The 13453-nt window shown below is 34.8% G+C and overlaps 1 protein-coding gene across 37 annotated transcripts in view; it reads left to right on the top strand.

Moving 5' to 3' along the window:
• RIMS2 (regulating synaptic membrane exocytosis 2) overlaps positions 1–13453 on the top strand; it is a 592618-nt gene that overhangs the window by 344671 nt on the left and 234494 nt on the right. For all 37 annotated transcript variants that reach the window (XM_068983626.1, XM_068983609.1, XM_068983618.1 and 34 more), the window contains one exon: positions 12835–12903. In XM_068983626.1, the coding sequence (XP_068839727.1) occupies positions 12835–12903 (69 nt within the window). The remainder of the gene's footprint in view (positions 1–12834; positions 12904–13453) is intronic.

Here is a 13453-nt window from a genome sequence, read left to right as displayed (position 1 = left end):
CAAAGAACCACCCAAAAGGATTAGAGGTAACAATACCTGAGAATAGGGTCTTTTTTTTTTTTTTTTCCAGTGACTCTGGAAACATCAAGTTTCACAGGACATTGTATTGAGTATGCAGAAATGTCTGACCTCAGTAGTGAAGAATAGTTAGCCATAGAACACGGTATAACATTTAAAAAATTTTTAAAGCATGAACTGAAAGGAACGAAGTGTTTATATGAAAACTCCATGTAGAAGAAAGCTTAAGAATATTTAAAGGAATATAAAAGCATCCAACATACAATGTAAAATTCACAATGGCTGGCATCCAATTAAAAATTACCAGGCATGTAGAAAAGGAAAAAAAAATCATTAAAAGGACATAAATGAACCAAAATTAAATAAGAGCTATAACAATTCAGTTCAGTCGCTCAGTTGTGTCCAACTCTTTGCAACCCCATGAACTGCAGCATGCCACGCTTCCCTGTCCATCACTAACTCCTGGAGCTTGCTCAGACTCATATCCATTGAATCAGTGATGCCATCTGACCATCTTATCCTCTGTCATCCCCTTTTCCTCCTGCCTTCAGTCTTTCCCAGCATCAGGGTCTTTTCAAATGAGTCAGTTCTTCACATCAGGTGGCCAAAGTATTGGAGTTTCAGCTTCAGCATTAGTCCTTCCAATGACTGTTCAGGACTGATTTCCTTTAGGATGGACTTGCTGGATCTCCTTGCAGTCCAGGAGACTCTCAAGAGTCTTCCCCAGCACCACAGTTCAAAAGCATCAATTCTTCGGCGCTCAGCTTTCATTATGGTCCAACTCACATTCTGTACGTGACTACTGGAAACACCATAGCTTTGACAATATGGACCTTTGAAGCTATCTAATACACAGGTAATTTAAGTCCCTAAGCCCCTGCAGGAGAGGAGAGGCAGAAGCACAAAGATATTTGAAGAAATAATGGCTGATCAATTGCCCAATTTGACGGAAACCGATAAACCTACATATCCAGGAATGTCACTGAACTCCAAGCACAAGAAGCATAAATAATATACCAGGGCACCTTAAAATTATGTTCTTTAAAACTAATCACAAATAGAAAATCTTGTAGCATTGAGAGGAAATAAACTCAACACATAACTGAGAAATAAAGGTAAAGATGACTGCAGATTTTGCATAGGAAACAGTGTGAATACTCAAAGAAAAAATATCAATCTAGAATTTATGCCCATTCATATTTCCTACAAAAATGAAAGCGAAATAAAATCTTTTCAAACACACGACTGCTGAAAGAGCTCATCACCAGAAGACTTGCCCTTCAGTTCAGTTCAGTTCAGTCGCTCAGTTGTGTCCGACTCTTTGCGACCCCATGAATTGCAGCACGCCAGGCCTCTCTGTCCATCACCAACTCCCGGAGTTCACTCAGACTCACGTCCATCGAGTCAGTGATGCCATCCAGCCATCTCATCCTCTGTCGTCCCCTTCTCCTCCTGCCCCCAATCCCTCCCAGCATCAGGGCCTTTTCCAATGAGTCAACTTTTAGCATGAGGTGGCCAACGTACTGGAGTTTCAGCTTTAGCATCATTCCTTCCAAAGAAATCCCAGGGCTGATCTCCTTCAGAATGGACTGGTTGGATCTCCTTGCAGTCCAAAGGACTCTCAAGAGTCTTCTCCAACACCACAGTTCAAAAGCATCAATTCTTCGGTGCTCAGCCTTCTTCACAGTCCAACTCTCACATCCATACATGACTACTGGAAAAACATAGCCTTGACTAGATGGACCTTAGTTGGCAAAGTAATGTCTCTGCTTTTGAATATGCTATCTAGGTTGGTCGTAACTTTTCTTCCAAGGAGTAAGCGTCTTTTAATTTCATGGCTGCAATCACCATCTGCAGTGATTTTGGAGCCCCCAAAAATAAAGTCTGACACTGTTTCCACTGTTTCCCCATCTATTTCCCATGAAGTGATGGGACCAGATGCCATAATCTTCGTTTTCTGAATGTTGAGCTTTAAGCCAACTTTTTCACTCTCCTCTTTCACTTTCATCAAGAGGCTTTTGAGTTCCTCTTCACTTTCTACCATAAGGGTGGTGTCATCTGCACATCTGAGGTTATTGATATTTCTCCCGGCAATCTTGATTCCAGCTTGTGTTTCTTCCAGTCTAACATTTCTCATGATGTACTCTGCATATAAGTTAAATAAGCAGGGTGACAATATACAGCCTTGATGCACTCCTTTTCCTATTTGGAACCAGTCTGTTGTTCCATGTCCAGTTCTAACTGTTGCTTCCTGACCTGCATACAGATTTCTCAAGAGCCAGGTCAGGTGGTCTGGTATTCCCATCTCTCTCAGAATTTTCCACAGTTTCTTGTGATCCACACAGTGAAAGGCTTTGGCATAGTCAATAAAGCAGAAATAGATGTTTTTCTGGAACTCTCTTGCTTTTTCTATGATCCAGCGGATGTTGGCAATTTGATCTCTGGTTCCTCTGCCTTTTCTAAAACCAGCTTGAACATCAGGAAATTCACGGTTCACATAACTTGCCCTTAACAAATGTTAAAGAAAGTCCTTTAATCCTTCTGCAATCAAAAAGAGGAAGAATGATACCAGACAGAGATATAGAATATGAATGTATATAAAAGAAAGAGGACTATCAGAAAAGGTAACTTCATGGATAAATATATAAGATTTTTTTCTTGTTTAAATATGTTTAGTTGACTATTTAAACAAATAGCAATACAGTACAAGGTTTGCAGTACATGTGAAATACATGACAATACCAGCAGAAAGGTAAAGAGAAGAGAAATAGAAGTGTATGACTATAGTGTTTTTATGGATTATTGAGTGTATTATTGAATGTAGATTGTAATAAGTTAAATATGTGTGCTGTAAGCCCTCCAATCACAAAATAAAGTGTTAGTGCTAATAAGCCAGGAGAAAAGAGAAAATGAAGCCAGAAAAGTAACCTTTTCATTGAAAGGAATACAAAAAAAGAGGGAAAATGGAACAAAGGGACAACTAGAAAATAAATAGTAAGTTGATAATATAAGCCAATAAAGTCAATGATCACATTAAGTGTAAATAGTAAAAATACCCCAATAAAAAGGCAGAGATTGGATTTTTTTTAAGACCCAGTCATATGCTGCCTACAAGAAACCCATTATAAATATGAAACAGAAGGAGTTTTAATGAAAAGAATAGGAATGATATAATATGCTAATATAAATTAAAAGAAATATGAATTACCTATGTTATATTAGACAAATTAGATTTTAGAGCAAATATATTACCAGGGACAGTGTTTATTTTATAATAATAAAAGGGTGGGGAGGGAGGTGGGAGGGGGGGTTCAGGATTGGGGACTCATGTACACCCGTGGCTGATTCATGTCAATGTATGGCAAAACCAATACAGTATTGTAAAGCAAAGTAAAGTAAAAATAAAAATTAAAAAAAAATTCAGAAACTAAAAAAAAATAAAAGGTAAATTGATCAAGAGATAATACCAATTCTCAACATTTAAACATGTAATAATAAAGCTTCAAGTTACTTAGAGAAAATTTATAGAGATTGTTAGACTAGATTAATTTTTTAAAAATAAAAAAGAAATTAACTATGATTTTTGAATAGCTGAACAAAATTGACCAAGGAAAATGACACAGATTACTGAAATGCTTTGGAAATCCCTACTAATTTAACCGAATTTAACGGGAATACTCTGGAGAATCACATAGGAATATAATGAACACTTTTATGCAATGAAATTAAACAACCTAGATGAAATGGGAAAATGTCTAGATTCATAAATTACAGAAACAGATTTAAAAAAATCTGAATAAATGTATAACATATAAAGAAGTTGAATCAGTAATGAAGATTTCCCCACAAATAAAGCCTAGGCTTGGTGGCTTTACCAGTGATGAACATGATGAATTCTATGGTACTTGTAAAAATAAATACCAATAGGTCTCAAATTCTTTGAGAAAAATAGAAAAGGAATTATTTTCCAATTAATTCCATTAGGTCAATATTATCCTGATACCAAAGTCAGACAAACATTTCACAGGAAATCTAGAAGTCAAGATCCGTGAACATAAGAAGAAATCCTCAACAAAATTAGTAAATCAAATCCAGCAATATGTTATACACTATAACTGAGAAGGATTTATCCTAGTAATATAAAGTTGGTTTACTAAAACTCAATTCACTATATTAATGAAAAAAAGGACAAAAACCATATAATCCTATGAAAAGATAAAATATATATGACAAAATCCAACACCCACTCATGAAAGAAGTGATCAGTGAAGTTGGAATAGGGGAGAACTTCCTCGCTTTGATATAGAGAACCCCCAAAAACCTACAGCTGACACCATTATTGATTGTAAAAGACTGAATGCTTTCCCCCTAACTAGGAACTTAGCAAGGATGTCTCCTCTTAGCATTTCTATTCAGCAATGGATTGGAGTCTCTAGTTAAAGTAGTGATGCAAGAAAAATAAATAAAAGACATTCAGAACGGAATGGAAGAAGTGAAATGTTTTTATTCACAAATGACATGATGCTGTATATAAAAAATTGTAAAGAATCCATAGAAAGCTACTGAGGCTAATAAACAATGTCAGCAAGGTTCCTAGATAATTGGACAATATCTTAATTGTATCTTTTATACTAGCCACTAACATTTTGAAAAGGAAATTTAGCATATTTTTATTCATTTTAAAGTAAATAAATTAAAATACTTGTGAATATATTTCAAAAATAAGTGAAAACTTGCATACTAAAGAAGTCACAGAAATTGTTGAAAAATTAATGGATAATTTACATAAATTGAGAGATATTTCACATTCATGGATTGTAAGACTCAATATTATTAAGATAACAGTTCTTCCTGAGTTTGAGTTTTAGATTCAATGTAATCCATATCAAAATGTAAGCAGGATATTTTTTGCTGAAATTAGCAAGCTGATCTTAAAATTTATATAGACACGCAAAAGATCCTGAACAGTCAAAACAAAAATAAATTTGGAAATCTTGTATTTCCTGATTTCAAAACATATAAAGCTGCAGTAATCATAATAGTGTGGTACTGGCCAAATGATAAACTACAAATAAATGTGATCTAATATAGAATTTAAAAATAAGCCCTTATATTTATGGTCAGCTGATTTTCAACAGACTGCAAAGGAAGCCCAGTGAGAAAAGTATTATCTTTATAACTAATAGTGCAGGAACAATCAAATATCCTTATGTTAAAAGATTATTTTAGAACCTATCTCACACCATCCACAAAAATCAACTTAAAAATGTATCAAAGACCTGACTAAAAGCTAAGACTATAAAACTCTTAATAAAAAACATAGGAGAGATCTATATTACCTTAGGCTAGGCAGAAGTGTCTTTAATACAATACCAAAAACAAAATCAATAGAAGAATGAGGAAATAAATTTGACTTCATAAAATTTTAAAATGTTTTGTTTCAATACACCATTAAGAAGGTAAAAAAGATGAGCCACTCCAAAGTATTTTGGAGAAAACACTTGCAAATCATATATCTGACAAAGGACTTGCACCCACAATATATAAACAAAAGTTAAAATTCAATAACAAGACAAATAATGCAATCAAAAAGTGGGCAAAAAAATTGTATTGTGTTTTCATGGAAGAAGATGTACAGATGACAAATAAACACATGAAAAGATGCCCCAAATCATTATTTGCTAATGAAATATAAATTTTAACCACATGAAATTATCAATTCATACCCAGTGCTGCTGCTGCTAAGTCGCTTCAGTGGTGTCCGACTCTGTGCGACTCCACAGACGGCAGCCCACCAGGCTCCACTGTCCCTGGGATTCTCCAGACAAGAACACTGGAGTGGGTTGCCATTTCCTTCTCCAATGCAGGAAAGTGAAAAGTGAAAGTGAAGTCGCACGGTGAGTGTCCAACTCTTCGTGACCCCATAGACTACAGCCTACCAGGCTCCTCCATCCATGGGATTTTCCAGGCAAGAGTACTGAAGTGGGTTGCCATTGCCTTCTCCAGCTAGAATCAATAAAATACAAAAGAAGAATAATAACAAATTTTGGCAAGGATATTGAGAAGTTGAAACCCTAATATATTTACCGCTAGAAATATGAAATGGTATAGTTCTTTGGAAAAGAGTTTGATGATTTATTAAAAAAAATAAATTTACCATATAACGTAGCAACTCACTGACAGGCAGGTGACATGAAAATGAATATCCACTCAAAGACTTGTACATGAGTGTATAGCATTATTGATAATGGACAGAAGTAGTATTCATACAGCAGATTACTATAAATAACAGGGGAAAAAGTACTAATACATACAACAATGTGGTTGAATTTAAAAAAATGCTAAATCAAGTGTCAGGTACAAAAGGTCAAGTGATTTTAAAAATGAACCTCTATCCACATTTCACACCATTATAAGGTTTACTCAGAATAGATCAACATAAACCTTAGAATTATGAAACTCCGAGGTGGTGCAGTGCTAAAGAATCTGCTTGCCAGTGCAGGATCCCTGGGTCATGAAGATCCCCTGGAGAAGAAAATGGCGACCCACTCCAGTATTCTTGCCTGGAAAATTCCATGGACAGAGGAGCCTGGTGAGCTACAGTTTATAGGGTCAAAAAGAGTCAGACACGACTGAGCATACACACACACACACACACACACACACACACACACACCTTAAAAGTATAAAACTCCTAGGAAAAACCTTTGTCGCCTTTGGTTAGTCAGAGATATCTTAGGACCCCCAAAATTGCGTTCCATTACGTAAGAAACTAATGAATTGTATTTCCTCAAAGTAAAAAAAGTTTTTGTCTTTTTTCTTTAAAGGACATTGTTAAGATAATTAAGTATTTGCAAATCATATAATTGAAGAATCTGAGTAGAATCATTTGCCAGAGACCACAAAGTGGAGCTAGCCAAAAGCAGAGAAGCTCACCCAGGAGGGGGTCCCGAAGTTTACGGTTGGTCATAGGTCAGCGTGGAAAGAAAGCATGCATGAAAACCAGGTTAATCAAAGAAAACTAGAACCTGTGAGGACAAATTAGAACCAGTGTCTCTCTAACGATGATCTTGTGGGTGACTGACTGAAGAAGCCGGTGTCTTTTGTGTGCAACTGCGCTTGACACAGGCCTTCCGGAAGCGGCAGAAGCCGAAGGAGCCGAAGAAGCCCTAGGAGCCAAAGGAGCTGACTTGGCTGCTGCTGCTGTTGCTGAGTCGCGTCAGTCGTGTCTGACTCTGTGCGATCCCAGAGACGGCAGCCCTCCAGGCTCCCTGGTCGCTGGGATTCTCCAGGCAAGAACACTGGAGTGGGTTGCCATTTTCATCTCCAATGCATGAAAGTGAAAAGTGAAAGTGAAGTCGCTCAGTCGTGTCCAACCTTCATGACCCCATGGACTGCAGCCCACCAGGCTCCTCCGTCCATGGGATTTTCCAGGCAAGAGTACTGGAGTGGGGTGCCATCACCTTCTCCAACTTGGTTATGTCACACCTATTATAAAAACCAGAAAAAATTGAAATGAGAAGTTAAAAAACCAAAGTTATAGTAACAACCTCCCAGAAATTTAAACTACACAGTTAACCAGCTTGAATGCTTTTCATCTACAGATTAAACATGTAAAATTTTGCTACTGATTTTAATTAATATATTCATAGGGTATAAATTCAAAAGTGTGTATAGTAAAAAAAAAAATCTATTGCCCTTATTTTTTCAAACATCTAGTTCTCTTTTCCTGAATGAACCATTGTTACCAGTATCTATATTTTTGCAGAGATGTTCTATGCATACACAAACAAATACATATATAGATAATTATTTTTTCTAACATATTTTGTGCACTCTGCTTTTTTATTTTTAATCTTAATTCTTTTAGTATTACTATTGAAATCCTAACATGTGCCCTTAACAAAGTAATACTAACATTGCTACCTTTTTTCCTAACCAAATCAAAACTTTAAAAATCAGTCTGATTCACAACCACACTCCTACCATTTAAAACATTACTGCCAGGATTTTACCTCTGCTTCTAAATTAGTAATTATTATAATTACTGACATTTTGTTAATTCAGAGTTTATTTCTATTTATCTGAATTTTTAAAACTCTCTCTGCTCTCCTTTTTTCCATCCCTTTCTTCTGGGATTAATTTCCCTATTTTTAGGTACACATGTTTTAAGAAGTTCTTTCAATGAAGAACTGGAAGTAGGCTTTGATTCTCTGTATACATGTTTGTTTATTCATTCCTGGTGGAAAAATTTGCTTTATATAAAATTCAAGAATGATTTTTGTTTTCTCTTAGCCCCCTGAGAATGTTAGTCTAACAACTTCTGGTTTCCAACTTTGCAAAAAAACTCTCCATTTATTTAAATTTTCTTTAATTTTCAACAGTTGTTATAAGTTGAATTGTGTTCCCCAAATATGTTCTTAAAGTCCTAACCAGTACCTTCAGCTGTGACTTTATGGGGAAATAAAGTCTATACAGAGGTAATCAAGTTTTTCTGAGGCCACAAGGGCAAACCCTAATCAAATATGGCTGGTGACCCTATAAAAAGGGGAAATTTGGACATGGAGACAGACAGGCACAGAGGAAGACAACCTGAAGACATTCAGGGAGAAAATGACTGTGTGACTGGAGTGATAGACTTACAAGTGGAAGAATGCCAAAGCTTGTGTGCAAACACTAGAAGTCAGAAGACACAGGAAGTATTCCTCCCTAGGAAGAGAATGAGCACATCAGAATGAGCGTGGCACTGCCGACACCCTGATTTTGGACGTCTACCCTCCAGAACTGTGAGACAATAGATTTCTGTTGTTTTGAACTTCACAGTGTTTGGTACTGTGTTACAGCAGCAATATGAAACTAGTACAGTGGTGTGTTGTGGTTTGGGCCATACATGTTTCATACATTTCATGTTAAATGTATTCCGAAATATTTCATATGTTTGGAAATTTTTGTAAATGATAGTGGTTTTAAAAACAAGTTTCTAATTTTTCATTGTTCATTTTTGTATGTTTACTATGTATCCTAGAGTTTTGGTAAATTCATTGATTAATCAATCTTAATAACAGGCTTCCCTGGTGGCTCAGAGGTTAAAGCGTCTGCCTGCAATGCGGGAGACCTGGGTTCAGTCCCTGGGTTGGGAAGATCCCCTGGAGAAGGAAATGGCAACCCAGTCCAGTATACTTGCCTGGAGAATCCCATGGACAGAGGAGCCTGGCGGGTTACAGTCTATGGGGTCGCAAAGAATCAGACATGACTGAGCGACTTCACTTCGCTTTCACTTAAGATTTTTAATTTACATGATCATGTTACATCTTGCTTTCTAGTCTGTATGCCTTTCATTTATTTCCCTTGTATTTTACTAACAGAATATTGAATCAAAGGGGGTTGTAGTGGACATCACTGGCCTGTTCTTTCTTTTAGGGGGAATGCATTCTATATTTAATAATTAAGGGTTATGTTAGGTGCAGGTTTTTTGTAAACACCTCTTATCATTTTGAAGAAGTTTCCTTCTTACTGGTTTCCTGAGACATTTTGTCATAATGGAGGTTAAACTTTTTCAAATGATTATTTATGTCTATCAAAATAATTAAAAACTTGCATATATAAATGAAACAGCTTCAGTAACCATTAATTAGAGCTAGAGAGAAAAATCAACAAATTTACAACCATTAAAAGAAAGTGCAATATAATTCTGTCTCAACCATTTATTGGTCAAGCAAACAAAAATTTAGGGACAATACAAAATAAACCATGGAATTAACAAATTTATCTCATGGTTAAAGAACTCTGAACCTAACATTTAATGAATTCATATTCCTCTCTTATATACAAGCAACATTTTAAAGAATTATTAATATACTATTCAATAATTCATTTTGGAAAGATTTCAAAGAATTGATATGATTTAGGCTAAGCAACTATATCAATTTTTAAAGAAAGAGATATATTATACCCATACCCATGATAAATTTTAAAAATAGACACATACTATAAAGAATTCAAAATCTATTATATCTGCATTTGTCATGGATTAATCAGTCAATAGTATCTTAAATATAATTAAATATGGAAATATCTTCTAGACCCATGAAGAAAATTTAACACATATTTACATACAAATATTTGTGTAATGCAAAGAAGTACTCAGGGGAATGCTTACAAAATATTCAAAGCTTGAAAATTATAATGTACTCATCCAGTGTTTTAGGAAAAAAAATCAGTTCAGTTCAGTTGCTCAGTCTTGTCCAACTCTTTGGGACCACATGGACTGCAGCACGCTAGGCTTCCCTGTCCATCACCAACTTCTGGAGCTTGCTCAAACTTGTGTTCATCAAGTCGGTGATGCCATCCAACCATCTTGTCCTCTGTCATAAAAAATCCAAGGAAAGAAGGCCTTAAAGTAAGAGCAACAATCAATAAAACAAGAAACAAATTTCTAGTTAGGATTATGAAAGCCAAAATTTAATCCTTATAAAATAAACCTGTGATGAAATTTGTGGCAGAATAAAAAGAGGGTACAGTTAGTATTCAAATGGTAATATGATTGATATATCAGAAAATACATTAAAAAGTAAAATTAGAAATGTAGCAAACAGTTTGAAAACTTAAAGTGAAGAAATTCTTTTAAAATATATGATTTACTAAACCTTGAATTAATATATCATTCTACATGTACTACAAAATGACCCTGAAAACAGTTTTAGAAGAAAAGATTGATATATTCAGTGCCATTAAACTTAAGTACTTGAATTCATCAGAATATGAAAAGATAAGATCCACACAGAGAGAACATAACTGCAATATATTTAACTTCTATAGGACTAATATCAAAATAAATCAAGACTTCCTTCAGGAAAGTAATCAAGAGTTGAAAGGAAGTAGCATTTACAAGCCACATGTATGCCCTACCGCTGACTCCAACCCCTACTGTCTCACACACACAGGACAACACACAAAGGCTAATAAAATGACCTTCATTCTTATGTTGGTGTCATTCTTATCTTACATTAGAGGCAGCTCTGATCCTTGACCAAGACAAAAATCATGTAATCTTTATGCTCTATGCTGGACCAGTAGCATTAAAATAACCATTGCTTTTTCCTTGATTATTTACAGGTGAAATCTTATTGCCAACTGAGCAGTTCTTAACTCTCTCCTTCACAGCCTCATCTGTGTTATCCTTCCTTTCTCATAAGTTTATTTACAGTGTCTGTCCTGATTCTATAAATCCTTTTGTGACCATTCTGCTGAGATGTTGTCAGATAACTGTGGTTTCCATATTAACCAGTGCTATAAGACCCTCTGGAGAAAGACACAGCAACCCACTCCAGTGTTCTAGCCTGGGAAGTCCCAAGGAAAGAGGAGCCTAGCGGGCTACAGTCCATGGGGATACAAAAGAGTCAGACATGACTTAGCAACAAAGCAACAATAAGAGCCTCAGATTCAATTGGGTCTAAAATGTATGACATATGGATTTGGAAGGAAAGTAGTGGTGAGTTAATTCAGTGGGACCACATGACCAAAAAAAGATAGGTATCGTCTACCTAACCATTAAAAGGAGAAAAACAAGAACTGCCGTTCCTATCAAAAAAAGACTCTTCCTCTCCCAAGAAGGCAGGGATTACAACAAGCAAAACATAAAGAGAGCGTATTTCTAGGGGGCGGTTGCAGATGTTGGAAGACATTCCTTGAAAGGAATTGCATCAGTGACTGAACATTTTAATTATTGCTCTTTTACACAACATGAGCTTTCAGTGTTTTATAAACCTTACAGGAAAACATTTATTTTCTGATAAGAGTTTCGTCTATGTAATGAGTAATGTGTTGTGTAAGTAGACAGACAAAACAAGTCCTCTTGAAATAGAAGCACTGTCTTCATTTGTCGTTAAATATTTTCTGATACCAAGAAAAAAAGAAGTGCTTTAGTAGGAGATTCTCTTATGAATTATGTACCTATTCCTCAGACACACAAAGGAGAAAAGATTACAAAATTATGATGTTTTTATTTGTCTATGTGATGTATGTCATAGTTAAGTGTGAGAGCAATCTGCTTTAGCCATTTAGTCAATCAAACTCTACTTAATTCAGTTTAATGTGATTTTTGCCATAGCATGATTAACTTTTAAAGTTTTGTTACAGATTTGTAAGGAAAACACATACAGGACTATTGATTTATAATAATACTTATTATTCTGTCTTAGGTTGTTTCTTAGAAAATAAAACACAGTTCATAATGCATAAGTTAGTTTGTGGATGATTTATTCTCATATCTTTCTTAAAGCAACAGAGAAGCAACTAAAGTAATAGAAAAGGAAGGATGTTTAAGATGTCTTAAATTATTCTTCCTCTCCATAAATGTGAAAAATAAAGAACTGGATATATTTAATTCATTAGTCATGCATATTAGAAAAAGGCACATGAATGTCTTTGCGTATAACATTGTTTATATTTAGAAATTTGTCTAGATTTAAGTGCATTTGTCTAAAAGCATCTGAAACTGATTGAGCTATTTTTGACTTTGGATTTTTGTTCAATAGATTTTATCAATTAGCATGAAATCACTAACATATTTTTTAATGTTTAATAGTATTTCAAGCTTTAATCCTTTTAGGAATTTTATCATACATTTAAAAATAATATCCTCACAAAATAAAATATAAGTGAAAATGAGTGTTTGTGAGTTTATGATGACTTTTCTTGTTTTTTATTCTCAAGTGTTTCCCTCAAAATCCTCTCATTTGCTTTTTAGGTTGGTGAGGATTTTTCTTTTCCTTAAATGATCAGCGATTTTAATTATTGCTATTGTTTGCTTCACAGGATCAAAGAGAATAAGTGATAGTGAGGTCTCTGATTATGACTGTGATGATGGAATTGGTGTAGTGTCAGGTAAGAATTTTATAGTAATAAGAAGGAACTATAATCATTATTTACCAATGAACATGTATATAGACAGATAAATATAATTAATGAGTTACAAAGAACTACCCTGTTTATCCCCCACTCCCAAAACAGCCTTACGGCAGTTTAAACTGAATGATTCCAGTTGCTGGAATACCTGTATGGATTGTTAGATTGAATATTCTTACTGAAAGATGTCTCATAAGTACTTACCAATTTTCTATTTTCAAATTACTAAATAATAAGGATTTCATTATAAGTTTGAGAAGTTACTGTATAACTAAAGCTTCTTTATATTTCACTAACAATGTGGAAAAAATCTTTTTACTATCACAAACAGCCACATGTATCAAATATTTGGATGCACTTTTTAAAAATTTTGTTCACTGTTGTTATAAGTATCAGATACAGCTGCATTTTGAAATTGTGATATTGTAGTTTTAAAATACTGCCTCACTTATGGCTACAAGTTTGTCTGGTGATTTAATAATTTAGCTAAGTGGCTATTTTTAATAAATTTTGGAAGTGTTTTTAAATA

This window comes from Capricornis sumatraensis, chromosome 11 (assembly GCF_032405125.1).
Source record: "Capricornis sumatraensis isolate serow.1 chromosome 11, serow.2, whole genome shotgun sequence".
Taxonomy (NCBI): domain Eukaryota; kingdom Metazoa; phylum Chordata; class Mammalia; order Artiodactyla; family Bovidae; genus Capricornis; species Capricornis sumatraensis.
This window is presented reverse-complemented; position numbering and strand designations above follow the sequence as displayed.